General features: G+C 38.1%; 1 protein-coding gene across 7 annotated transcripts in view; it reads left to right on the forward strand.

Moving 5' to 3' along the window:
• The window catches only part of ATF7 (activating transcription factor 7), a 93,790-nt gene that overhangs the window by 39,314 nt on the left and 26,618 nt on the right, over positions 1-27,858 (forward strand). For 6 of the 7 annotated variants that reach the window (XM_027858347.1, XM_027858351.1, XM_027858353.1 and 3 more), the window contains exon 3: positions 26,064-26,160. In XM_027858347.1, coding sequence (XP_027714148.1) covers positions 26,064-26,160 — 97 coding nt within the window. Of the gene's footprint in view, positions 1-26,063; positions 26,161-27,858 lie in introns of those variants that run through there. The other variant, XM_027858354.1, reaches the window with a different exon arrangement.

The raw sequence follows: 27,858 nt of genomic DNA on the forward strand, positions 1-27,858 counted from the left end.
CCAGGGTTGGAAAAAGAGAGTTCTTCAAACAGTTTGCCTTTAAAAAAAATCTTATTGCATGGATCTGCTTAGAAACTTGAGAATAAATCTGTAGCCTTGCCCTGTCATTTAAGTCATCATGGAAAGCAACTTGCTACGTTCTAGATTGGCTCTCAGCCTTGTTGCCCTTGTTCTCAAAGACATGGCTTCTGGAAAAGACATTTGCCTTATCCCAGAGATAACTATTGGAGTGTAGAAGGGGTATCAGTTTCTTATTCCCATAGACCAGTTTTTCTTTGGTTTTAGGCAGTTATGTCCCAGACCTGTACAACATGCTCATGAACTTGGTTTGTAAATAGCAAACTTTGCTTTTCCACTCAGTGAGAAAGACTGGGTATTACTGGCAATGAGCCTGAGCTTCACGGTTAGCGGGTTTTTCTGAGGAGCTCAGTGCAAGCATCTTAGTCTTCCCTCTTTTTCTTTGAGAAATAAAACATTTGTTTCATTAATTTTGGGCATGCCAGTCACTAAAATGTCACTGTTGGAGTCTCTTTCTCTCCTTTTCATCATTGTTTTCACATTTAGATCATGCCCTCCTCCAAGCTGCTTCTTGCTCCTTCATCCTTCCTTCTTGGTTCTTTTGTTTTACCATTAGCTATGTCACAGATGTGTGTATCTGAAAGAAGTGTTAACCAATATTCCTCTTACTTTTTTTTAAAGTTGTGAGCATACAACCATGTTTTATGAGAAGATAGGTCTACTACATAAGCAGCACATGATGAAAAGTAAGCATATATGAACAGTTTAGTGGCTTTGGGTTCTCATCAGCTAAGCTCCTTTGTTGTCACCTCCTGTTTCAAGAGGCACACCTGGGTGAAGATGTCACTCGAAAGTGAATTAGACCTCAGATTGAAACAGCAAGGGAGTAGAGAAAAGAGGTACTCAATGAATCACAGCTTAGAGCAAAGAAATAAGGAAAGAGCTGGGCCAGGGGCCAAAATGAAGATGCTGTAAGAGCAGAAATTTGAAGAGTGTTCCTAAAGTCACTTGAGGGGAGATGAAGGCAATAATGAAGCTTCTCAGAAGACACTGTGAGAGAGTTATCAGGGTTAATCTAAATCTTTTTAAAATTTAAATATTCTTAAAAGGGTTAGAATGTTGTTCTCCTTGGAATCTTATTATAAATTAATTTAATCATTTTATTTACCTCCAACACCCAGCTTGATCTGAACAGGGAAAGGAAGTTTTATGAGAGGGAGAAGTAGTGTCAATTTTACAGCTTAGGATACCATAGTAGAACTCAGATCTTTGTAGGACTGTAAATGGGGAACTATTAAGAGCGTAGAGATACTGAACAATTGGGGAGCAAGTGGTACATCAAGATTTCCAGACTATGGGATATAAATTTCTTCTACTTTTCATATTTGCCTTATGCCAGCACTGCCCTACTCTTCTTCCCAATCACTTTCCCCAAATTGCTGTCTGTCTTGTCACCTGTCAGAAAAGGAGAGATTGAGGGAGGTCTGTGGCTCCATCATCTGGAGGGGGGAGAAAGGTTGACCTAGCTTCTCAGTTCCAAGAAATGAGCTGGCTGAAGGACTCATCTCCCTGGAAATGTCAGTGTTAAGATAGTATGCAGAAAAGTGGGTTTTGTCCCCAAAGACCTTTGAAATTGGGGCAGGTAGTTCTGACAATAGACAAAAAAAATCCAGTAGATCTTATGAGATTTTACACACACACACACACACACACACACACACACAGTATATACATTATATAACCACACATATGTGGTGGGTGGTGAGTTAGTTATACTGCGATTTGTGTATGGACCAATTTATTTCAGTTGGATAATTTGTTATTGCCCCGGACATTTGGCTTACTTGTCACAGTGAACTGGGCTTAAAACTGACTTCTGCCTGTGCAAAAAGTGATGTGAATTATTACTGAAATGAAGGACCCTCCCAGAAACTGCCTTGGTCTCCTTTTATGTTATTTATTTATTTGCTTGGAAATACTGTTTGGATAAGCCTGCTTTCCCTGCTAGAGCCTTCTTGTATCTGGGATATGCTTTTAAGAAAGCAAAAAGATAGTGCTATCTAAAGAGTTAGATTACACCAAGAAACACCTGAGATCATGGCTTCATCACTCCTATTTGCAGAAGAAGCAAAGTGGAAATAATGGCTTGCATATATCTTTGGGAAGGGTGTCATCTTCACATGGTTAGAAATCCGACAACCTAATTTATGTTCCTTTCCCTCCCCCATTTTATTTTTATGTCCCTGTCTTGCTTTGCCAGCTCCCAGAAGGTAAGGGTCATATCTGATTATCTTGCTCTGTATAGTGTCATTTGCTAGTGTGGCTTATTTGTCAAGGGCCTGCCATGTTGTATAGTGAGAAGGGAAACTATAACCACAGGGGAATTCCCTGCTGACACTACTGAGGATTGTGGTCTGCTAGTGGTTGCCAAATCTTCCTTCAAGAACCTTTTAGCGCAGAATTTAACTGCTGCAGTTCCTTGTCCTTTAAAAATTATTCTTTTCCCCAAAGGTCCTTTGTTTCTTTACCTTCACAAATACTCCTGTAGCTCTGTTCTTCTACAAACAAAAGAAATACTATGATACTTCAAAGCATCAGAGATTTGCTTGACTACTAAAGAGGTTAGTTACCAAGCTGTAATGGTTTAGTAGAACAGATAAGCATTTAAAATTAAACCCTATGCTTTAATGGTAAAGTTACGTCCTTCCTGTTGTCTCTGTGCAGCAACACCCTAGCACGATTCTTCTTTCCTATTGGAATAGTTCTTTGGATTATAGCCTCTGGGGAAAAAAAAAAGATTATGACATAGTCTTAAAGTTTCTGGTTGTGGTATTTGCATAGAGTTAACTGTATGTTCACCAGAGTGGGGAAGTGGTGGAACACACATCTACAATGCTATTGAGCATCATTATTGGTTTTAGGGGCAATCTTTGCATATAAATATAGCTACCATGTTATGTTCATATCTCATGGAAGTTGTCATTTTATCAGAAATCTAAATGTTCTGTGCATTTAGAAAATGTATTTGAATTTGTCATTAAGGGTAGTGTTCACCTCAGAAATCTCATCTGTGCATGTGCCAGGGTCTAGTTTAGAAAGCACTCTGCTGTTTACCAAACGTTCTGATCTTGAGTACTGAGCCTCCAGCCTTCTCCACTTTCACACCCAGGCCTTTGAAGTATGCATGTGGTACAGAGAAAGGAAGACTTTTTTAAACTGTAGCTAGACTTGGCCTCTTACACCTTTTATGCATGCTTAACCACTCTTAAGAAGGGAGTAGAGGGAGCACTCTGTGTATAGACTAGCAGCTTTTGGCAGAGCAGCAATTAATGGTTTGAACATACTGAACCTTATTGGCTATTTTCATGGTCTTGAGGGAGGCATTTTGCTTCTATATAGACAGTGATCTGGTTGTTCAAGTGGAATGGCTTTTTGTTTTTACTTTATCTAGTAAAAAATGTAGTAGACTGAACCTTGCTTGGAGGTGATTTCTCCTGTTTACTTCACTTCGTGAACAGGAGGTCAGGATGCCAGCTCTCATACAAAAGGGAGAGATGGTGATAGAAAAATCTGGTGCTAAAGCATAATTAGGTTGGAGTTTTGTCAAGAAACAGCTTCCCTTTTTGGAATTTCTGCTGTGTGTTGGAATTAGGTATATAATCAATGTGTGCTGTTCCTTGGATTTAATATTTTATGTTTTATAACATTCTTCTCTACCTATAGGCTTTCCTGGTTACAATATAAGAGTTAACCTGCTACAAACACTTCATCCCATATCAGTTTGTGCATCACCAGGATCAGAATTAATGCTTAATCTCTTCCTGGGAATCCCTTCTCAGCTTTTCTTGCCTCAGTAGTAAGTTGAGACAGAGAGAGAGAGAATCTAACAATCTTATTTTACTGAACCTCTAGTGAGATTTACACATCTGAACAATAAGGACATTCAGGTAGATGAGCTGCTGTTGATTACCATAATCCTATTTGGAAATTATATTATATATTCATTATTATTTTTCTCTTGTGTTTCAGAATCAAAAGAAAGCCTATTGTTTTGTCAGGGAGCACCTAAAGCAGCTAGTTATCATCCTTTGTTCTTACCTGGGATGATCTAAGTCCATTTCTGATGAGGGTCCTGGGCAGGGCAGGTGTGAATTTGATTAGGATTTTTTTCTTTTGGATAGCATGCCAATAGAAAATGAGAACTGGGATAGTGAATGTTGGGAGAAATGCAGTGATCTCACCAGTCATAGGATCATAGATCTAGAATTAGAAGGGACCTTAGAGGCCATCTAGTTTACCATTTCGTTTGACACAGGAAACTGAGGCCCAGGAACTTGCCACAAAGTCATGTAGGCAGTAAGTGGCAGAGGTGGGATAGGAATCCCCATCATTTGATTCCAGAGCCAGAGCCCAGGGAAGCTGCCTCCTCACTATGGCAATCCCTCCATATCATATAGATTACTTCATCTTTAACACATTGTGATCCTGGAGGCACTAAAACATCAGTGTGGCATATTAGTTTTCTCAGAATCCTGCTCTTCTAAATAATCCTCTTTCTTTTCCTATATAATGTAAACACGAGTCATCTTATTCTTCTTTCCTCAAGCTCTTTTCATCTTCTTTCTCATTCTTCACATGCCCTAGCATATTCTCCCCTCAACTGCTGCTTCAATTCAAATTATTCATGTATTAAATGTCCTAATTGGGTACTTAAAGATAAAAACAGTTCCTGCCCACAGGATCTTACAGGTTAATGGGGGGAGGGTTGGAACAGACCTAAAAGCACTTAAATCAATCCAGTTTTTGATAAATCCAGAAATGTAAACTACTAAAGGGAGGGCTGTCTGTTCAACAACAAGTGATTGGAAAACTGGAAAGTGATTCGGCAGAAATTAAATTTAGAGCAGCATCTGACATTATACCAAAAGCTCCAAACAAATAAGTGACCTAAATATGAAATCAAACATCTTTTCTGATCTAAGCAAGGGATCAATCTGTGAACAAAAATGATTTTTAAAAAACCCAGTTTATTTATATAAAATTTTACATGATCAAAATCAGTACAGTTAGACTAAGAAGAGAAACAGTCAATTGGGAAAAATGCTTTCATCAAATAGGGGAAATTGCATCAAATACTTGTGATAAAGGACTTCTGTCTAAAATGTGTAGGGATGGATACAAATATGTAAGACTAAGAATCATAAACTTCATAGCTATCAATAAACATTAATAAATGCTTGTGGATTATGACTTTCAGTATGTAAACAACAAAAAAGGGTAATTGTATGTGAAATCATAAATGTCCTTTTTTAGCTGTATGTTAAATTTAATATGATACTAAAAAATTAATGTTTGTATCTCCCGAACTTGTTTTCTGGGTATTTTTTAAAATGTTTTGTTGATGCTCTTTTCTTTTTAACTCACCTCTTCGCTCCCAGTTACACAGTCAAGCAAAAAACATGTTGGCCACATCTGAAAATAAAAGTTGCATTTTGCTCCTGTAGTCCCTTACTTCTCTGGTAAGAAGTGAAGGTATACTTCATAACTCTGCTGAAGGATTTGTTAGTGATTTAATGATAAAAGTTCTGAGGACTTCACAGTAGTTTTATGTTATTGTGGACCTTGTAATTTGGTTCTGTCTAGTTCACTCTGTATCATTTCATACAGATCCTTCCAAGTTTCTTTCAGTTTTATTTGTCATTTCCTCCGGTACTGTATTTCATTACATTTATATGCTATAATTGGTTCAGCCCTTCCTAATTGATGAGTACTCAATTTGTTTCCAATTTTTTGTTGCCAAAAAAAAGTACTTCTATAAATATTTTGTACAGACAGGTCTATTCATTGTCTTTGACATATATGCCTATTAATAGTATCAATGGGTTAAAAGGTATTTACAGTTTAGTGACATTTGAAGTATAATTCCAAACTGTTTTCCAGATTCATCTGGACCAATTTACAGCTCCACCAGTAGTGCGTTAATGATAGACAGCTACATAGTGTAGTGAATTCTAGGCCTGGAGTCAGGAAGACCTGAGTTCAGATATGGCCTCAGATACCTACTAGCTGAGTGACAAAAAGTCAGTTAATCTCAGTTTATCTCAGTTTCCTTATCTGTAGAATGGCGATGATAATAATAGCACTTACCAACTACAGTTGTTGTGAAGGTCAAATGAGATAATAATTATAAAATGCTTAGCACAGTGCCTGATGTAAATGCTATATAAATGTTAACTTTTATTACTATTATCATTATTATTCATTTATCTCTCCAACAGTTGCCATTTTTCCTTAGTTATCTTTGCTAGTCTGTTTGGTGTGTAATGGTGTAATGGAATCCTAGAATTACCTTAACTTCTTTTAGTATTAATGATTTGGAAGGTTTTTAATATAGTTGTGATAGCTTGTGTTTCATTTGAAAATTTCCTGTTCATACCCTTTGATCACTTGTATATTAGGGAATGGTTCTTGTTCTTATATATTTTATCAATTCTTTATGTAGCTTGGGTGTCAGACTTTTATCAGAAATTTACCGAGGTTTTTTTTTTTTGCATTTGACTGTTTGCCTTCTAGTTTTAACCGAACTGATTATGCCTCCGTCAAAGCTGTTTAACATTATGTAATAGAAAATTGTTCGTTTTATCATCTGCAATCAGCTATGTCTTGTTTAGTTAGAAAACTTCCCTTTTAACTATTCCAAACATTCTGGAGAGCAATTTGCAACTGTGCCCAAAAAACAATTAAACTGTCCATATATCCTTTGACTCAGAAAACCACTACTAGACCTATACTCCAAAGAGATCAAAGGAAAAGGACCTATATGTACAAAAATATTTATAGCAGCTCTTTTTGTGGTGACAAAGATTTGGAAACTGGGGGATGCCCATCAGTTTCGGAATGGCCGAACAAGTTTTGGTATATGAATGTGAGGGAATATTATGACGTGCTATATAAGTACTAAGGAGGTGGTTTCAGAAAAACTTGGGTAAACTATGAACTGATGCAAAGTGAAGAGAATAGAACCAGAACAATTTACACAGTAATAGCAGTATTATAAAGTTAATCAACTGTGAAAGACTGATCAAAACAGTGACCTACCACAGTTCCAAAGGATTCGTGATGAAATATGTTAACTGCCAGATAGAGAACTGATGTGCAGCAGATTGAAGCATACTTTTTTCTTTTTCTTTTTTTTTTTTTTTCTGGGAACATAGCTAATTTGGAAACTTGTTTTGCATGACTTCATATTTGTAATGGGTTTTCTATTTCTTGTCTTTGCAATAGGTGGGAGAGGAGTTGAGGGAGGGGGAAAATTTAGAACTGAAAATAAAATGAAATTGAATTTTAAAAAAATTCTCACCTTAGCCATAGTTGTGAAAGATTTCTCTTCTAATTTCTTTATGATTTGAGCTTTTATATTTAGATCATGAATTCATTCGAAGTTTATTGTGGCATATGGATTGTTGTAGGCTGGATCTCATTCACTCATAGACTTTCTAACAGTTAATAGAAGACTTACTTAGACATGGCAGAAAATGAATTTTCAGCAAGGATGCAGCATTGATTTAGGTATGCATAGCATCCCTGCCTCTGTGTTGGCCATACTGGTCTGCTAATCAGAAGTCTTAGGGAGTAGCAACTTTTGCTTCCTAATGAACTGGCTTTTATACTTAAGGCACCAGGAAGCTCCATCATCATCTCAAACTTTAATTGCTTAAGATAATAAAGTTTCAAGGAGAGATTCAATAACTTTTTTTTTTTGGTGAGGCATTTGGGGTTAAGTGACTTGCCCAGAGTCACACAGCTAGTGAGTGTTATCTGTCTGAGGCTGGATTTGAACTCAAAAACTCCTGACTCCAGAGCCAGTTCTGTATCCACTGTACCACGTAGCTGCCCCAGATTCAATAATTTTTTAAGGAAAAATTACCCTAGCCTCCATGGGAGATAGTTTTCCCACCACTCCACCCATTAGTGTCAAGGTCTTCTGGGGGAATTTTTATGACTTAATGGCTTTAAGGATTACTGGGCAACTTTAATCTCAGAAAAATCTGGCATGGGCAGCAGTAGAGGAGGAAAAGAAAAACTAAACCAGAAACATAGCGAAAACAGACAAACATTCACCCATCAAGTAATAATAAAGGCTGCCGAATTCAGATTAATTTTAGTGACTAAATCTGGAAAATAGAACATGAAATAGATCTCTCCTCTTGGTAGAGAGGTAGGGAAACATATTATAAGAGGTGGTTGTTTTATCAATTAGTTCTTAACTATTTTCCTTTCTTATAAAGGAGGGTTCAATGGTTGGTGAGTTGGCATGACTGTGGAGATTTTTTTTTAAGTCATCAATTAAAAAATAAATATGGGGGAGGTGACGGGTACACAAAGGATACAAGTTAAAATAGGAAAGAAACAAAGGATAAATTTAGATTGAAGTGTTCTTGAGAAAATTTGAGGTCACAAATCAAATGTATGATAGGAATCGAGAGACAATCACAGAGCAGTTTGGAACTTTGCCCCCAAAAGCAATTAAACTGCATACCCTGTATCTCAGAAAAGCCAAAGAAAGAGAAAAATGAACACGTACAAAAATATTTATAACATCTCTTTTTGTGGTGGTAAAGAATTGGGGATTGGCTAAACAAGTTATGGCATATGAATATGATAGAGGGCTATTGTAGTGTAAGAAAAGATGAAGGGTATAGTTTCAGAAAAACCTGGGAAGACTTATATGAATTGATATAAAATGAAGTGAGCAGTTCCGAAAAACAATTTATACAAAAATAATTATATTGTAAAAGACAAACAACTTTGAAAAACTTAGGAACTCTTAACAAAAGACCAACCACAGTTTGAGAGTACTAATGATGAAACATGCTATCTACCTCAAGATAGAGAACTGTGCAGATTGAGAGTTCTTTATTTTTTATTTTTTGGACATGACCAGTTTAAGAATTTGTTTTGCTTTTTGTTTGTTTGTTTGTTTTGGTGAGGTGGTTGGGGTTAAGTGACTTGCCCAGAGTCACACAGCTAGTGAATATTATGTGTCTGAGGCTGGATTTGAACTCAGGTCCTTCTGACTCTAGAGCCGTGGTTCTATCCACTACACCACCTAGCTGCCCCCTTGCTTGTTATTTGTAACAGATTTTGTTCTGTATTTATGAGGAAGAGGAGAAGAGAGGGAGAGAATTCAGACCTGAAAATAAAACAAAATTGAATTAAAAAAAGAAAGGAGAAAAATCACAAAATGAAAGAGGTCCAAGAAGTGAACCCCAGATATTAATTAAGCTAATTTGAGCACTCAGGCAGTTCCCTAGACGCTCTTTTTTTTCAATATTTTTGTTTGAAGTTTTGAGTTCTCAATTCTGTTCATCCCTCCCCCTTCCTGAGAGGGTAAGCAATTAGATACAGGTTATACATGTGCAATTATGTAAAATATTAGTCATTTTGTATAAGAAGACTCGAATAAATGGGAAAAAAATGAAAGAAAATGAAAAATAGCATGCTTCAGTCTGTATTCAGTCAGTATCAATTCTTTCTTTGGAGGCAGATAGTATGTTTCATCAATAGCTACTTTGGGATTGTCTTGGATCATTATGTTTCTAAGAATAGCTAAGTCATCACAGTTCTTCATTGAACAGTATTGCTATTACTGTGTACAACATTCTCTTGGTTCTGTTCCTTTCATCAGTTCATGTAAATCTTTCCAGGTTTTTCTGAAATCATCCTACTCATCATTTCTTACAGCACAATATTATTCCATTACAATCAGAGCTTGTTTGACCATTCCCCAATTGATGGGCTTCGCTTTGATTTTCAATTCTTAGCCACCACAGAAAGAACTGCTATAAATATTTTTGGACAAATAGGTCCTTTCCCCCTTTTTGGGATATCTTTGGGATATAGACCTAGCAGTGGTTATTGCTGAATCAAAGGGTATGCACAGTTTTATAGCCCTTTGGGTGTAGTTCCAGGTTGCTCTCCAGAATGGTTGGATCAGTTTGCAATTCCACCAACAGTGCATTAGTGTCCCAGTTTTCCCAAATCCCCAGCAACATTCAGCATTTTCCATTTTTGTCCTCTTAGCCATTCAGATAGGCGTAAGGTGGTACCTCAGAGTTGTTTTAATTTGTGATTCTCTGATCAATAGTGATTTAGAGCATTTTTTCATACGACTATACATAGCTTTGATTCCTAGACACTTTTTTTTAATTTTTAATCAATTGGGGTTAAGTGAGTTGACCAGGGTCACACAGCTAGTAAGTGTCAAGTGTTTGGTCTGAGTCTGGATTTGAACTCAGTTCCTCCTGACTCCAAGGCCAGTGCTCTATTTACTGCACACCTAGCTGCCCCTGCTTCCTAGATACTCTTAAAACTCTAGTTATAATGACTTTCCCCTATGGCTTGTGATTTAGGCTTATCAGGAGTTCAGTCAGTATTGTAACTTGGCCTGTCTTTTGTACAATAGATATATTTTTTAAGGGGTGGGTCCATTTTTCTCCTGATAAAAGAGCTCAGACTCCAAAAGATTGTACAGGGAAAGGGATGAGAATAACAGGCCATCTATAACAAGTTTCCACATAATACCAAAAACTAAATTCTTTTAAATATGCATTTTATAAAACAAATCTAGCCTGAAATCAGGCATAATCTGGGTGGCTTAATGTCTAATTAATATTGTTTTTTTTGTTGTTTTGTTTTTTCTTTTTCAAATTCCTGTTATTTATCTGGTTAACCAGATGAACATGGTTACATGTCACTGATCTGATCCAGATAAGTGAGGTTTATTTTCAGGAACAGACAGGTGAAGGTTTTATGGTAGCAGTATAATTGCCTGGAATTCAGTGCCACCTGTTATTGTCTTTTATCTATCTACCCTCTGAATAGCTCAGTTCCCCAATTATATTTATCCTAGAAAGATTTTATGTTTGAAACCTGTAGTTTTCGATTAGGAGGGTGTACAGAGAACTAGGATTTCAGACTTCAGATTTCTCTTTCTCTGCTCTCCCACCCCCTCAGTGGATGTGCTTGGTGGCATTTCTGTTCATTCTTTTCCCAGCTAAGAGGTAGAAAATGATGTAATATGAAGGTCGATTGATCCCATTATCATCTCCTACTTTGTCAGCCAGTTTGTGGTACTGGGGTAGAAAGTACCAAGGTATAAACAAGGATCTGTTACCAGTTTAGGCCACCAGTAAAATGTTGGAGTGATTGAAAAACCATACCCATAACTCAAGACTAAGAAGACAAAGGAGGCGGATCTCAGCTTTTCTTTGTATAGTGAGCTAATTTGTTCCAGCCCCAAAATATGTTCCTTCAATCAAATAAACACTTCACCCCCACGTACTTTATCAGTGGTCAGATCTGATTATCAAATGGCTAAGATGATCAGAGACTTAAAACCTTTAAGCCAGTAGGAGAAATAAAGGTGTTTTGGTTTGCTTGCCTTCCATGCTAAAACTTACTAGATTGGTTTTGAAAATCACCAGTCAACTAAGTGTGCCAAGTTGAGGTGCGATTTTTTAAAAATTCATTTGGTGAGATGAGGAAGAACCAGAGTGCTCCATCACACGTACCTTCTCCAATTGCTTGACTATTTGAGAAATAAGCTAAGCCAATTGGGACTTTGTTGATGCACTTTACCAGTCTTCAGCCTTTTCTGTAAATACTAACTTTCTGGGACTTACTCCCTTTATAGCCCAGCAAAATATTTTCCCTTGCTGTGTTTTTGTAGTAATTAAAGACATATTAACTCCATTAGCTTGTTCCTAGCTTCTAAGCCCTTTCTTCAGAGACTGAGGCATCTGTCTCATCTAACTTTGCCTTTCCTTCAGCTTGACTACTTTAAAACTGACCATAAGTTCTTGTACGGCAGGAATCATGTTGTAATATGGCCTGTGTGTGTCTACCTAGCTCATGGGAGACGCTAAACTTAAAAAATAATTTATATTCAATCATTCAATAAAAATGACCTTCAGGAGCTCTATTATCAAAAGGTATCTTTAGCACATTTTTCTGACAGAGGTTAGTTTTCAGCATCCCAGGACAGAATACAGTAAAGTGAACTTTCCTAGCGTTAGTCATCTGAATACTTAAAGTGAAAATGTTTTTCCCAGTTGGAAAGTTAAGGATTGCCACGTTTCCAAGATGGTAAGTAAAAAAATTTAAGCACTTTTTCCTCAGACCCATCCTAACAAAGAAGAAATGGGAAAATTTAGGACAGATGCATCTGAAAAATCTGAGTGAGATAAGAAAATACCATAAGTAAAAACTGGTCAAAAAAAGAAATCTTTTCAATTTTGTTAAATATTCAGGTAATCCTTTCTTTGAGGTTTTGACAGGCTTCTTATTTTGTTTTTTTGTTTAGTTTTTTATATATGTTTTATAAGCAAATTAGTCATGTACAGTGAAATAGAACCAGAACCTACTGAATTCCAGCTATAATTTCTTTGGGCTTGTACACTAGTCCCCAAGATTTGTCACTCATCCTCAAAGATTTGTTGAGGATTAAAACCACTGATTTATTACACTGAGTATGAAGCCACCAGGAAAAAAAAAAAGCTAATGTACCTATGTGCATTAATCCTTATGGACTGATCCCAGCAGTGTCCTGGAGTTCCATAAAGAGCTACACGATAGATAGGAAAGGAGTCAGTGGAGGATAAGGGAGGCTTTTGCCCCCACCTACCACCTTTTCCATTTGTGATGACTGAAGGTTAAAGCTATATTTCCTGAGACGTTGATTGTTTTGAGTACAAAGACACAAAAAAACTAAGCTTTACTTCCAAACAGCATTTAGTCCTGTCCAAGTGACAGAATAAATTGTAAGGTGTCCCAGAGTTGGATAAAAAGGAGCTGTTGGGGTTAGAGTAAGTAACTTAGTTAGCCGTGAGTAAAAGAAGAGTCAGTGAAAGACCCTATATGTGGGGTTACCACAAGAGTCATCAGGAAAATGGGAGGAGGATCTTTGTTGCATAGTCCATTTCCAGAATACTGGTAATAGAAGAGTGTAGTTTAATGATGACCAGCGAAGAGTCTGAATGTCTTTAAAATCAGTATTTCTTCGGAGTTCATCATTGGAATAGAGTAGGTACACAATATACAGACGTAAATGACCATAGTAATCTAGTGTTTTATAAACCCCAAAATCCAAGCTCTTGGTGCAAGAACTCACTATGCAACAAAAAACTGTCAGGAAAACTGAAAAGCACTCTAGCAGAAACTAGGCATAGACTGATATCTCTCACCATATACCAAGATACAGTTAAAATAGGTACATGATTTAGACACAAAGCTTGATATCAGAAAATTAGGGAAACATGGGAAAAATTACTTATCAGATCTATGGATAAAGGAATTGTTGATGACTGAACAAAAGATGAGAGAGGATCACAGGAGGTAAAATAATTTTGACTGCATGAAATTTAAAAGTTTTTGCATAAGCAAAACCAATACAGCCAAAGATCAAAGGAAAGCAGGAAACTGGGGAGAAATTTTGACAGCAAGCTTCTCTAATAAAGGCCTCATTTTTCAAATATATAGGGAACTGAAAGAGCCATTCCCCAATTGATAAATGGTCAAAGGATATGAACAGTCAGTTTTTAGTAGAAGTCAAAGCTATCAATAGTCACATGAAAAAATGCTCTAAATCACTATTAGAGAAATGCAAATTAAAGGAACTCTGAGATACCACCTCACATGTATCAGATTGGCTAACATGACAGAAAAGGAAAATGACAGATGTTGGAGGGATTGTGGAAAAACAGGGGCACTAATGCATTATTGGTAGAGTTGGGAACTGGTTCAGCCATTCTGGAGAACAATAGGTCTCTATCCCAAAGAAATTTAAAAAAAAAAAAAAGGAAAGGGACCTATATATACAAAAATATTTATAGCACTCCTTTTGTGGTGGCCAAGAATTAGAAATTGAGGGAGTGCCCATCAATTAAGTAATGGCTGAACAAGTTGTGTGTTATATGATTATAATGGAATACTATTATGCTGTAAGAAATGATGAGCAGGATGTTCTCAGAAAAGCCTGGAAAGACTTAATGTGAGCTGATGCAAAGTGAAATGTACTGTGTACAAAGTAACAGCAATATTGTAAGATGATCAGCTGTGAATGATAGCCATTCTCAGCAATACAGTGATCCAAGACAACTCTGAAGGACTTAATGATGAAAAATGCTATCCATCCCCAGAGAAAGAACTGATGGTGTCCGAATACAGACTGAAGCATACTTCTTTTCTTTATTTATTTTTCTTGAGGCTTTTGGGGGAGGGGTTTGTTTTGTTTCACAGCATGACTATTATGGATATGTTTTGCTTGACTGCACAATGTATAACCTATATCAAACTTCTTGCCTTCTCAGTGAGGGAGGGAGGAAGGGAGAGAATTTGGAACTCAAACGCTTTAAAAACGAATGTTAAAAATTGTTTTTACATGTAAGTGGGGAAAAATAAAATACTAAATAAAAGCTAAAAAGGAAGAAAAAAAAAGGATGAAGGGGATGGTTTCAGAAAAACCTGGGAAGACATAAATGAAATGATGCAAGATGAAGTGAGCAGAACCAGGAGAACATTGTACACAGTAACAGCAATAGGTAAAAGTGATCAACTGTGAAAGAATCAGCTACTCTTATCAATACAATGATCCAAGATAATTCCAAAGGATTCATGATGAAAAATGCTATCTGCATCTAGAAAGACAACTGATGACCTCATAAGTGCAAATTGAAGTATATTTTTTAAGCATATTTTTTTCACTTTTTTTTTCTTGCTTTTTTTTTGGCAATATGGCTAATATGGAAATATATTTTGCATGACTTCACATGTATAATGGGTATCATATTATTTGACTTCTTCATACTGGGGAAAAGGGACTGGAGGGAGAGAGAGAATTTGGAACTCAAAATTTTTTAAATAGTTTTAAAAATTATAAAATATTTAAAAACAATTATAGAAAAAAATCACTTTCTTCTTTCCCCAGCTAAGTTCAGCAGCGGAGCAGAAATGCCAATAAGTATGAGTAGTCACCATTTAAGATCTAATATACCTTATGTCTGTTACATGATTTGATGAAGGGGTAAAAGTGACTCCACATGCTACAGCTGGTCTCTGTCCTTCCTAAAATATGGTACCCAGAACTGAGAACAACATTCTAGCCAGAACGAAATACTATAGTTCTTTAACTTCTTGTTCTGGATGTAATAGACCATCAAAGAGCCTAGCCTAATGAGATATGCTTGTCCCCTTCTTTGCCCTTCTCAGTCCATTTCTGTCAGGGTTGGCCAATGTGACTTTAAGATTCATCTTACTGCTGTTCAGATTTCTCTGATGCTTGGAGCGTGCTAGGCAAAAGACACCAGTCAAAAAGAAGAAAACTAATAGGAAAATGAGTTGTACCATGTGACTGAAAACTGAAAACCGAAGGCATCAGAACTCTTATGGGGACAGGGACTAATCCTGAAGGCAGAGAACTTGGTGATAAAGCAAGAAGTGGAGGACAGTAGGTGCAGAATGAGGCATGCATTTTCAGAAATAATCGTTGTATTCATTTGTTTTGTTTGCTTATTTGTATCTATTCTCAATTTTTTTTTTTTGGTATGATCTTCATTCAACTCACCTTATCCATATTAAATTTATTGTGAAAAATGGTGTAAGATGTTGGCTAAACCTAATTTTTTCCTAGCTGTTCCAAAGGTTGATTCAGTGGGGCAAGAGAGTCTTTAGGAACTGATAATAATGTTAAATAAGCAAAGAAAAGAACATTTTGTAAATGTTTAAAAAAAAAAAAAGCCTTCAGCTGCCTGATGAAAGCTCTCTCTAAAATTACATGTTGATATTAATCGCAAATTAAGACACCGTAGTTAAATATGTGGTTTTTATATTCTTCTTCAGTGGTTGACTGACGTATAACATAACTTTTCCTTTAGTCAGATCACTACAGGGTTCTCCCCAAATGGAGGAATCCGTTTCTTGATTCTGCTTGGCTCTTTTAGAATCTTGTTATTCTGCCATGTAAAATCCAAGTGAGAAGAAAGCCAAACAACGTAGAAATGTTCCAGTTCTTAAAAACATCTACATCGTGTTTATTATAACAAGGATGGGGCCTCTCGGGTGGTGTTATCCAAACTTTTTTGACTCGGTTAATAAAAGAAAGTTTCAGCACACATCCTCCCCAACATAAATGTATTTACTTATTTTAAATTCTATGTGCAGGATTATAGATTTAGAAATGGATGAGACCTTAGAGGCTATCAGATCCAGTCCCCTCCTTTCATAGAATGAGAAACTGAAACTCGGTGTTAATTGACTAACCCAGAGTCACACCCCTAGTAATTGTCTGAGGTAGCATTTAACTCAGGTCTTTCTGATTTCAAGTCCCATGTTCTCCACTGGGGAAAGGGAAAATTTCCCATTGGCACCTCCCCATCTGCTGTTGTGGTTGCTAGATTAGAATTAGGTTATAAGTGCTCTGAAGGGCAAATGACAATTTAGAAAGGGGGAGCTACAGAGTGTTTAGGGTAGAAGTGGGAGATAGGTCTTAGAATTGGCTCGTACAGGGAAGGTAGGAATTGGGTCTTGGTGTGATGGATACACTGCTGGCCTTGGAGGCATATTCAAATATAGCCTCTTGACACTCACTAGCTATGTGACCATATCTGTCTAATGGTTGGGGAATGGGTGTGTTGTGAAGTCCAAATGAGGTTAATGTATTTAAAGCACTTTCCAAACCTTAAGGTGCTATATAAATGTTAGCTATTATTATTATTAAAGTTTTTTTTAAGGCAGATATTTGTGATTAGAGCATTTTACTTCTTGCTGGAACAATACTCAGTAAAGGGATCATGTGTCACAGGGAAACATTGATTATATAATGTCTGTGTACACCCTGGTGGCATACCTTTTAGGGCAGTGAAATGGGAACTAGGACACTGAAACTAGCTGTTTTAGAGATACTTCTGGTTAAAGAGCAGTTCTAATTAGGGATCACAGAAGTATAATTTCAGTGTTTCAAGCACACTCATTCTCACTGCCTGCCCTATGCAGTTGGGGTCTCCAGTAATGTCTAGACTAGATAAGTTTCTGTAATTGTAATACCCAAATGAAAAAGGTACTGCTGGAGGTAGACTGAGTAGACAGGCAGCAAGAGCTTCTTAGAGGACTTCTTCCAAATGGGGGTGGGAGTGGAAGTTAGTTTTTTATGGGGAATCAGGAAAGGCTTTTACATGTAGGAGATGGCATTTGAGCTTTTATGGATAGGTAGGATTTGTAGTGGAGAAAATTGAAAGCAATTCTCATTCTAAGCAGAAGAAACTAAAAGAAAAGCTTGGAGGTGGGAAAACATGGATGTACATTTGTTGAATAGCAAGCGGGCCAGTTTGGCTAGACCATAAGAGAGCAATGGAAAGTTATGTTGAGGCCAAAGAGTCAGAAACTCTTCCTAATGTCTGGCTTTTTATCCTTTTGAAATTTTGCTTGTTTATTGTCCCATCCTTTTTAAATTATAACATGATTTTTGATGTTTGATTGGACCCAGTTCTGGGTTCCATAGGCAAGTACTGGCATTCCAGGGTAGCAATTCCTCCCTTGACCATGGGGGATGAACAGATGGCTACACCAAGCCAACCCACCCCTGAACTGTGCATTTGGATGGGGTTCTGCAGCTTTGTAGCATTTCAGTTAAATATGCTTGTTGGCAGAAGAGTGTAGGCAGGATGGCTCTTAATACCAAGGCACAGTTTTAACAATCCAAAATTCTTTCTTTCTTTTGCATTATGGACAGCCTTGGTTAACTGCCAGAGATACTTTAAGATAATCCACATAGCCTCCCTGAAGCATGGATGATTGCTTCAACCTCATAGACAAACGAATCCTAGCTTGAATATGCTAGATTTTTCTCTGTTCTCTCTCTGTCAGTTTGTTCTCTCTATCTTTGTCCCCGTCCTCTCCCCTCTTCCTCTTCTCTCTCCCCTTTTCCCCCTCTCCCTTCTACCTCCTCTTTCTCTTTCTACCTCTTCCTCTCTTCCTCCCTCCCCCTCCTTGTTTCTTCTCTTATTCCCCTCTTCCTCTTTTTTTCTCCCCCTACTTTCCTCTCTCCTTATTTCCTTGACAGTCTTTTTTTTGACAATCATTTGGGGCATTTGGGAAGGATTTTGCTGTTTTTGTTCTTGCTTTTTAAATAAATCCTCTTGCCCCTATGTGCAGCATGAGCTACTGCTATGGCTGTTTTTTGTTTGCTGAGTGATCCTATGCTTTGAAATGATTCATTCAGGAGCTATGGAGCATTCTGAGCAGGATATGTGACTCATTTGGTAAACAGCAATACCTTGGAAAAGACAGCAGAAGCTTGGTGTTGGCTTTATGAGGTAGAACTGAAAAGGGAAACAGAATTCTATACACATGACTACCTCTAACCATTGATGTTTCTGCATATATTTAGTCCCTTGTCCTACCTGTTCCAAGTTTGCAAGTAGGCAAAAGTACCATAGTGTAGGGAAATGGTGAGGAGCTTTAGGACAGAGACAGCCCTTGGATAGAGCACTGAGCTTGGAGTCAGAAAGACCTGAGTTCAAATCAAGCATCAGATACTTACTAGCAGTTTGACCCTTGGTAAATCACTGAAACTTCGTTTGCCGGTTTCCTCAACTGTAAAATGGAGATAATAACAATACCTACCTCAAAGGGTTGTTCTGAGGATCAAATGAGATAATATTTGTAAAGCGCTTAACAGCACATAGTAATTTAATAAATTTAAAGCATTTATTAAATGTTTACTCCCTTCCCTTCCCCTTAAGATAGCAGCATACCTCCCTGTCTCTTAGAATGGTTGTTTAACTAACAGAGTCCTCCTGCCTCTCTTTAATCGTACCCACAAGTAATCACCAAATCACCTTTCCCGTTGCTTCTCAGGTTCTGGGACTTAGATCTAATCTCTTAGATAACAACTTGCACAAGACCTTGTCATCTTTTTCATATTTGTTTCCAGTAGACTTAGAGATGAAAGTTGTACCATCCATTTAGTATTCCTAGAGCTTAGACGCATTAGAGTCTATCATGAGCTTTGGACTCGTATTTTTCCCAAATACTGAAATAATTCGTAGTATTAAGAGGCAGCAGGCATAGCTAGGGCCCTGTTGGTGGAACTGTGAATTGAGGTGATCATTCTGGAAAACAGTTTGGAATTATAATTTTTTAAAAGGTGACTAAAATGCCTTTACCCTTTGACCCAGAGGTCTCTTTTGCTAAAGATATAGCCCAAAGAGGCCAAAGACAAAAAGACCTCAAATATTCATAGCAGCATTTTTTTGTGGTGGCAAAGAATGGAACCAAAAGTAAGTTCCTGTCATCTGGGAAATGGCTAAACAAATCATGATACATAAGTAAGCAAGTGTAAAGAATTCAGAGAAGCATAGATTTATTCATATGAACTGATGGAGAGTGAAGTAAACAGAACGTGGAAAGCAGAATACACAGCGACTACAACAGAGTAAAGGGAAAGAACAGTGACCAAAGAAAAAATTGTTGCGTGATTGTAGTGATCTACTCTTTCCGGAAAGAGTGGAGAAAATGCACCTTCATTCCTTTATTGTAGATGTGGAAGGAACTATAGGTACATATTGCATGTGCTCTCAGACATAATCCAGGTATTGCTCAGTCTTGCCAAACTGCTTTTTTCCCATTTTTTTTTTTATCATTTTAAGGGGTGTCTAGCTGGGTAGGAAAGAGAGGAATAATGTATTTGATAATGAATGAGGTGTAAAAACAAAATGAGATGTAATAATAAAAAGAAAAAAGGTTGAGTCATTGTAAGAAGAGAAAAGAAAGAAGTTCAGAAGGGGGACGAAGATAAGGTGCTGAATCTACCATGTTAAATTTAAAATATACACAAAACAAGTTGTATATGGATTGGTTTCTATAATGCAATATATATAGAATAGAAAGTGGTTTCTAATATAGTCCTCTTTCTTTTTTTTGTATAGGAAAGTAGTGATATTTGTTGATGTTTGTCAATTTCATAATAAAAAGGAAGTTTTAAAAATAATAATAATAAAAAAAAATGAAAGTATCAGTAAGATAGTGGAAAGAGTCCTGGACTAGAAATAGGAAGAAGACCTGGTTCTAGTCCCAACTCTTAACATTTAACAGACAGAGCTGTAAAAAGGGCTGCCATTAGAACAAGGAGGGTCACAATTTTATCATCTTGTCTTTTTTCTTTGTTTCTTTCTTTCTTTCTTTCTTGGTGAGACAGTTGGGGTTAAGTGACTTGCCCAGAGTCACACAGCTAGTGAGTGTTATATGTCTGAGGTCACATTTGAACTCAAGTCCTCCTGAATCCAAGGCCAGTACTCTGTCCACTGCACCACCTAGCTGCCCCTATCATCTTGTCTTTAGTGAAAAATTAGCTAGCCTTGATGCTAGATATCTGCGAACTGAGCAAGTAATTTCACTTTGTTGCACCTTAGTTTCTATTTAGGCTTTAAGATTCTATGATTCACAAAGTTGATGCCCATCCTTTGAGAAATAGTTAAATAATTTGTAGAACATAAACATAATGGAATATTACTATCCCATGAAGATGAATACAGAGAAGTATGGGAAGATTTATATGAACTGATACAAAATGAAGTGAGCAGAATCGGGAAAATAATTTACACAGTAACTATAACAATGGAAATGGAAAGAACAATAACAAAACAACTGAAATTAATTCCTATAAAATTATAATGACCAAGCTTGACCTCAAAAAAGAGATATGAGAAGGTATCTTCTTCCCCATGAGGGGTGAGGGGAGAAACAACACTGACAGGAACTGGATATTTCAGATATTTTCAATATCTTAGTTAGTTTTGATAAACTATATTTTTTTCCATCTTTTATTCATTGTTGCAAAGAATGATTCCAGTAGTGGATAGGAGAGGACTGCATTGGGAAATGTAGGTGATTAAAAAAAAAAAAGCTATCAAAAGGTTCCCCTTCTCCCCACCTCCTTCCCTCCTTCCCCCCTTCCCCCCATTCTCTGATCCCCTTGTTCCTTGTGAATGGAACCTGAAGCATCTAATTTTTCTCCTCCCTTCCCAAGCTCCACTCTATTCCAACTCCCACCTCAATCTTTGTTTTTGTTTGTTTTTGGTTTTTAGGCAATTGGGGTTAAGTGACTTGACCAGGGTCACACAGCTAGTACGTGTCAAGTGTTTGGTCTGAGGCCGGATTTGAACTCAGGTCCTCCTGACTTCAGAGCCAGTGCTCTATCCACTGCGCCACCTACCTGCCTCCCACCTCAATCTTTCTAAGAGTAGGAAGGAAAAGTAAATTAATCACAGCTGAGGATGTAAGCACATTTTTAAACATGAAGGAAATCTACACAAATGCTAATAGCCAATAACAACATTTTAGCAGTTAATCTATCTGAGGGCTGAATGAATATCCTGCAGAAATTTTGTCTGCTGTGATGCTTTTACCAAGGACCACACTGTAGCCAGGGAGCTTCTAATGTGCATATACCCATGCCTGCCTGACCTGGAGCCAAGATATGTGTATCACAATGCAAAGCTGCAGGTCTAGTTAGCCTAAGACTTCATTTGTTTTATCTCCAGCCATGCACAAATTTTGTCTCAGTGTACCTCTGGGGGACAGAGCTTTAAGCTGATTATAAATATTGTCTTGTCCACTGACTTGCTTAGAGACCAAGATATCATTCTTATGTGAAAAAAAATCCATAGTCCTTATCCTTAAAATAGAAAACCTTTTAGGAAGAATACATGCCAACACATTCCTGGTTTACAGAAATAGGGTCCTCTTTTTCAGGATTTCTCCCATACAGAAAGGTGAGGCACTTGGGGAGAGACCTCCTTCAGAGAGAGGATTTTTGCCTGAAGACCTTTCTATGAATGAATTAGGGGCTTAAATCAAGGAGAAAATTCATTATAGATAAGCTGTGTTGCTGAATTTTTAGGCAGCTTTTTTCATAGCTATAACATTTCATTTTGTGCCTTCACTGTTTCCCTGTTAGATTAAACAAAGCAAAGCTCTCTTCTCCCTACTTTTCCTGCTCTGGGGAGTAGAAATTAGATGCAGCCAAATGTATTTTGATTTAAATGTCATCCAGGTTTCATGTGTGTAATCTCTAAATAACCAGCAGAGCACGTAAACTCCATGAAATTGTCTCATATCGGGGGAATGTTTGATTCTCTCCCTTCCTTTCCTCAGCCCAGCTATTGGCATGGTTGTAGTACATCAGCCATTTTATAAAATGGGGATGGAGTTTTTCTCTTTCTGCTTTTTAAAAGTCTTCCAGGTTTTCAAGTCCAAAAACATGTGTTGGCAGTTTGGCAAGCAAAACTAAAAACAGCTTTTATTCTTTTTCCTTCCTTTCCTTTCCCTGTTGCTCTACATTATTAATACAGCTTTGCACTTAAGAAAGTGGACTTTAAAAAAATTCAAGGTTGAAAAATGATTAAACCCTTTATGGAACTCTTTGGACTTATTAACTAGACTATCTAGTTCTCTTAGGTTATGTGCAGAAAACATTACCCGCTTATAACTGATACTTGTTCTCCTTCCGAAAGTGGGTATGGGAAGGGAGTACAATGCAGATGTTTTTGTTGAAGCATATTGGCCTTCAGACTTTTCCAGGCTATAGCACAGATCTGTTCTGCTTGGCCCTGTAGGCTAGAACCTAGAAGCAGTGGGTGGAAGTTGAAGAATAGCAGATTTAGGCTTGATATTCAACACAAACAAAAAAACCTTCCTGACAGAGACGTTCAACATGGGCTCTTCACTCTGAAAGTTACGAGTACGAGCTAGATTACCACTTGCTAGAAATGCTGTAGAAAGGATTCTTGTTTAGGTATGTGTTAGACCAGATGTCTTGAAGGTCCCTTCCAAGCATAAGATTCTGTGATCCTTTCAGGACATTTGGGTTGCTTCCATATTCCAATATGCCCTGAATTCAGTAGCCCTCAATTTTAATGCCCACTTTCTCCCCTGCCCTAAAGACATGGTCATTAAATAAATAAACATGTATATGTAATTAAGCAGTCAAATAAAGATCAACATTGTTTACCATTCAATTGACATGAATACTTCCCTAGGTGGATGGTTATTTGCACATCTGTTGTAGTAACATAGGCAGCTAAAACCAAAAATCTCCCTCACTCAGTTTTTCAAAATAGAGATTATTTCCAGAGGAAAGATGCCACAAATGCACATTTCAGGTCTGTTCTATACAGATGCATCCTAGTAAGTTTTTGGTGGGGGGGAACAATTGGTATTTCTATTTCACATTCCAGCAAACTTCAGAAAAGAGATCATCAGTCTCTTCTCCATAGCATCCTTCCCCAATAAACTTTTATCTTCCTCTTCACTAAAAAGAGCTGTATTAAAACTAGCAGGGAGATGACTGGAGCTGAGCTGAGAGTCAGGGCTGTGCTCTTCAACTAACTTTGCTTCAGCTCTCCTGCAGTGCTCAGCATGATTTAGGTTTGGGGGGTGGGGGATTGATCAGCCCCCAGCTTTCATTTGGGAAAAATATATGGCTCAAGGGAGAGAGCATATGAGAGAGAGAGAATGTGTGTGTGTGGCAGAAGGGAGAGAAGAGAACTAGAGGAAAAATAAGAAAAGTCTGGAGTCTTCAGTCATAGCACAGAAGAAAGAGGTACTTCTAAAATATCAAGGAATTTCTATGGAAAAAATTTCTTTAATTTTAACTAGCACAATTAAAGAAATAGCTTTAGTTTCCTCTCACACTAGACACCTTTCACTCTTTTATCTATTTTGGGCACATCCTTCTCTCTCAGTGCTTATTCCTTATTTGTTTATTTATGTGTGTATAATAAGCCCTCCATGGTGGCTTACTATACACACGTATGCACATACCTTCCCCAGTTAAGCCAGCAATCTTCATTTGTCTCCCTTTACCTTTGGGAAAATTCTACAAGTAAAGAAATGAGTGCCTAGCAAGAGTAGAGACTTGAGCTCCTGTCTCAGTTCCCCTCCTAAGATATTTGACATTTGTTCCTTTCAACAAAATCAGGTCATGCTATTGAATTTGGTGTTTCACCCATTGACTTTTCTATGCCAGTATTCTAGTTTTGCCCTCAATTTTCCAGATAAATCATTATTGAGACAGTTATTGAGGACAGAGTCTTTCTTTCTTTCTTTCTTTTTTTTGTTTAATTCCCTCCCTGCACCTAACCCAGCACCTGGCAGTCAATGGGTGCTTAATAAGTGCTTTTTAAATTGAATTGGCGCATCACCTTCCTTGCAAAATCCCAGCCACCTTTTTACTTCGCCTTATTTCTTTCACATTGACTTTTTGTTGTTGTTGTGTTTTTTTGTTTTTTGGGGGGTTTTGGTGAAGCAATTTGGGTTAAGTGACTTGCCCAGGGTCTCCCTTGAGTGTCTAGGAAGTGTCAAGTATTTGAGGCTACATTTGAACTTGGGTCCTCCCGACTCCAAGGCCAGTGCTCTATCCACTTCGCCACCTAGCTGCCCCTTTGACCTTATTTCTAACAAATAAAAGTCTTGTTTTCACTAAATTTAGTGTTTTGTTGCATCTCCTGTATCCAGATTTGCACCATCAAACAAGGTTCAAAGGAGCTTTGAGGAAAAGGACAGTGGCTACTTCCCATGCCCAGGAAAAGATCCTGGGGAATCTGGATTTTCTTTTTTTTTCTGCTTCTCTGCCAGGTTGGAAAAAAAAAAAAAGGAAATAGCTTGAGATAACTCAATTGGATTTGAAAACACACTTCTACCTAAATGGAAAGCAGCTGAGGTGTGATGGGTAAATTCTTTCTAGTGAACATTGCAGTCAAAAAACAGGTGTGGAAAAGCAGGGTTGAAGTGAGGGATGTGGAAGAGCAATAGGTCTGATGACGAAAGTGAAAAGGGAGAGAACTCATCAGTCACTGTTTCTAAAAGCAGAAAGGCCGATGAAACTGTGTGGTTCTGTTGAAGAGATTACAGAAAACTGTTGTCTCCAAACATGGTGTTGCAGACAATTTGTTGTAGAGGAAGGAGCAGCCGGGCAGCCTCAGTGGCGTTTTTTTTGTGTTACTCTTTGAATTACCAATGTTGATCTGTTTCCTTCCTTGTCTCCCTGGTGAGCAGGCTCTTGCAGCATGCAGGCTTGCGTGTATTCACATGCCACTTTAGAGAAGGTCTGGGGGGAGTGGCAAAATTATGGTTTAGTAATTCCACCCTGTCAGTGAGGAGCTGAGGCTAGATTTGAGTTTTACCTACTCATTGCTCATCCACACAAGAAGGCAAAATCCCCTCCATCTTCAGTTGTATTTCCATGCAACCGTTATAAAGTCTATAGCATTGCATTGGCCCCTTTATGGCCTGCACAATCTCTGTGCCTGCCCCTGATGAGGAGAGATGGCATTTGGCCGATGGGATGGTTTGTGCCTTTACTGCTGGCCGTTGGGCTTCAGTCCTCCGCAGCTCCGTCCCGGCTCATTAAAACCCAGAGCCAAATGGCTACACTGATGCCTGCTGTAGCACTGCCGGGGCCAGGAAGTTAAATGGATCTCCTAATCCTGCATAATTTATCTCCCTGTTAGCCCCTCATAAAACAGCCCGATTCAGCCCCACCACCAAGAGCTATGTTCTAAATTTCCTATTTTTTGATGGCCAGCCTTTCCCTGCTTCTCTCTTTATTATTATTATTAAAAATTATTTTCCTCTTGTTCTCCAGGAGTTGGCTTTAATGGTTCTTTCATGTGGAGCCTTCAGCTTGCACCCCACTTCACTAACAATCTGTCCACTTGTCTTGTTTGGACTTAATACCACAGAGCAGTTGGTGCTCCATTCTTCCCCCTCCTCTCTCCTCTCTGTTGTCTGTTGCCTTTTCTCCCTTTCTACTTCCAGCCCTTACTTCCATCATCTCATGTCTCACCCCACAAAAAAAATGTCTTCACCTTCCCTGACCTTCTCTCCAGGGATTGTTCCTTCTGTAAGATGTCCAATAGGACATTTTTTAAAGGGCATCGATTTACTGACTCTCCCCACCCTCATCTCTCTCCGTTTCTGTTTCATTTCAGAGATTTACAAACGAGGACCACCTGGCGGTTCATAAACACAAGCATGAGATGACATTGAAATTTGGCCCAGCCCGGACAGACTCAGTCATCATTGCAGGTACTCACCGATCCAGAAGCCACGTGCTTCAATATCACCCCACAGTTAAAATTAATACCAGGGACCAGATGTACAGAGGACTGCTTTTCCCTTCCCCCATTAAGAGCTTTTGTGTGATCTGCATTTAATCAGGAAAAAAGGAACACTGAAAGCTCCCAAGTTTCTGTTCACTCACTTTTTCTTCTTCCCTCCTCCCCCCCCATTTTAGTAATAAGATCAGGTTCTGCGGTTTTAGTGGTAGGCATATGAGGTTTTTTCTTTTTTTTTTTTCTTCCTTGCATCCATTTTATTAAGATTCTTGAAGATTTAGAGACAAAAGAGGCCTTTGACATTTCTCCCTACAGCCGATGAGGTGAGGAACAAAAGAAGGTAAGAAAGCTGACCCCATGTGGCTACTGCTTCTCCAGTGAGTGTCAGTTTTCCTGAGCCAGGGAGCTGCCAGTTCATAAATTCAGCCATTTTCCTTCTCCCAGCCATGGCTGGGAGCCCATTTCTAGAGCTCAGACAAGACCTTCAATCAATAGCACTTTTCTAAGCAAATTTGGGTGTCTTGGAGCTTCTCGGGAGTTGTCGGTCTCAGCTGTTGTCTCTCCTTGTGCCTCTCTCACCTATGCTGTCAAGCAGAACAACAGCCTGTCATATCAGGCACACCAGGCATACAAACTCAGGCAGGCTTTTATTTTTATATCAAACGAAGGTTTCAGACTGGCTAAGGGTCTTCCAAATAAGCACAGCTGGGTATTCTGCCTTCATGGAGGTTAGTTTCTGATCGTCCTATCAGACATGACCTTTTGAGGCAAAGATTTGCTCTCCCCCCTGGGCTGGGGGGATATTTTGACTAAACTTCAAGATCTCTGAGCAGATTGCCCACTTCCCATTCTTATAGCTTCATATGTGACTTCTGTGCTGACTCATAAATCTTTTAACTCAAAAATGATCTTTTCTCCTGAATTTTGCCTCCAGCTTCCTATTAGACATTCTCATTTTGATCACCTGTCACTTTAAAATCATCATGTCCAAAATAGAAGTCATCGTTTTCTCTTATTCCTCCCTCCTTAAAACCAACTCCACTTTCTCAGTTCTCCTTATCTTTTCTATTACCACTGCTACCAGCTAATAAAACAGCAAGCGTTTATTAAGCACCTACTATATGCCTGGAACTAGGAGATACAAGGTAATTTTGAGGTGGGGCAGACACTATAAACTGGGGGATCAGGAAAGTCTTCATGAAGGGAGTGACTTGAGCTGAACTTTGAAACAGTTCCTACCCTCGGAGAGCTTACATTTTATTGCAGGAATGGTGCTTACATATATAAGTAGAAACAAATTACATAGAAAGTAAATACGGAGTCATTTAGGGATGATGGAGATACCCACAAATGAATGAAGAGATTAAACGGAATCTCATGAAGAAGGTATCTCTTGAATGAACTTTGAGCAGAGCTAGAGATTCTAAGTGGTGTAAATTTCCCATTTTAAGCATGGGAAATAACCTGTCTAATAGTATACGTGAGGAATAACAGGCCAGTTTGGCTAGAATGTAGAGTATAAAAAAGGGACAGAGAATGCATGTGATAATCCCAGAAAGGTAGGTTGGAACCAGGTTTTGAAGAGCAACAGACCAGGAGAACAATTTGCACAGTAACTAAGCTCCCCCTTATACTCAGTAAACTCCAGTGTCTCCCTGTCACCTCCAGG

Source organism: Vombatus ursinus, unplaced genomic scaffold, assembly GCF_900497805.2.
Source record: "Vombatus ursinus unplaced genomic scaffold, bare-nosed wombat genome assembly UNPS02012958.1, whole genome shotgun sequence".
Lineage (NCBI taxonomy): Eukaryota > Metazoa > Chordata > Mammalia > Diprotodontia > Vombatidae > Vombatus > Vombatus ursinus.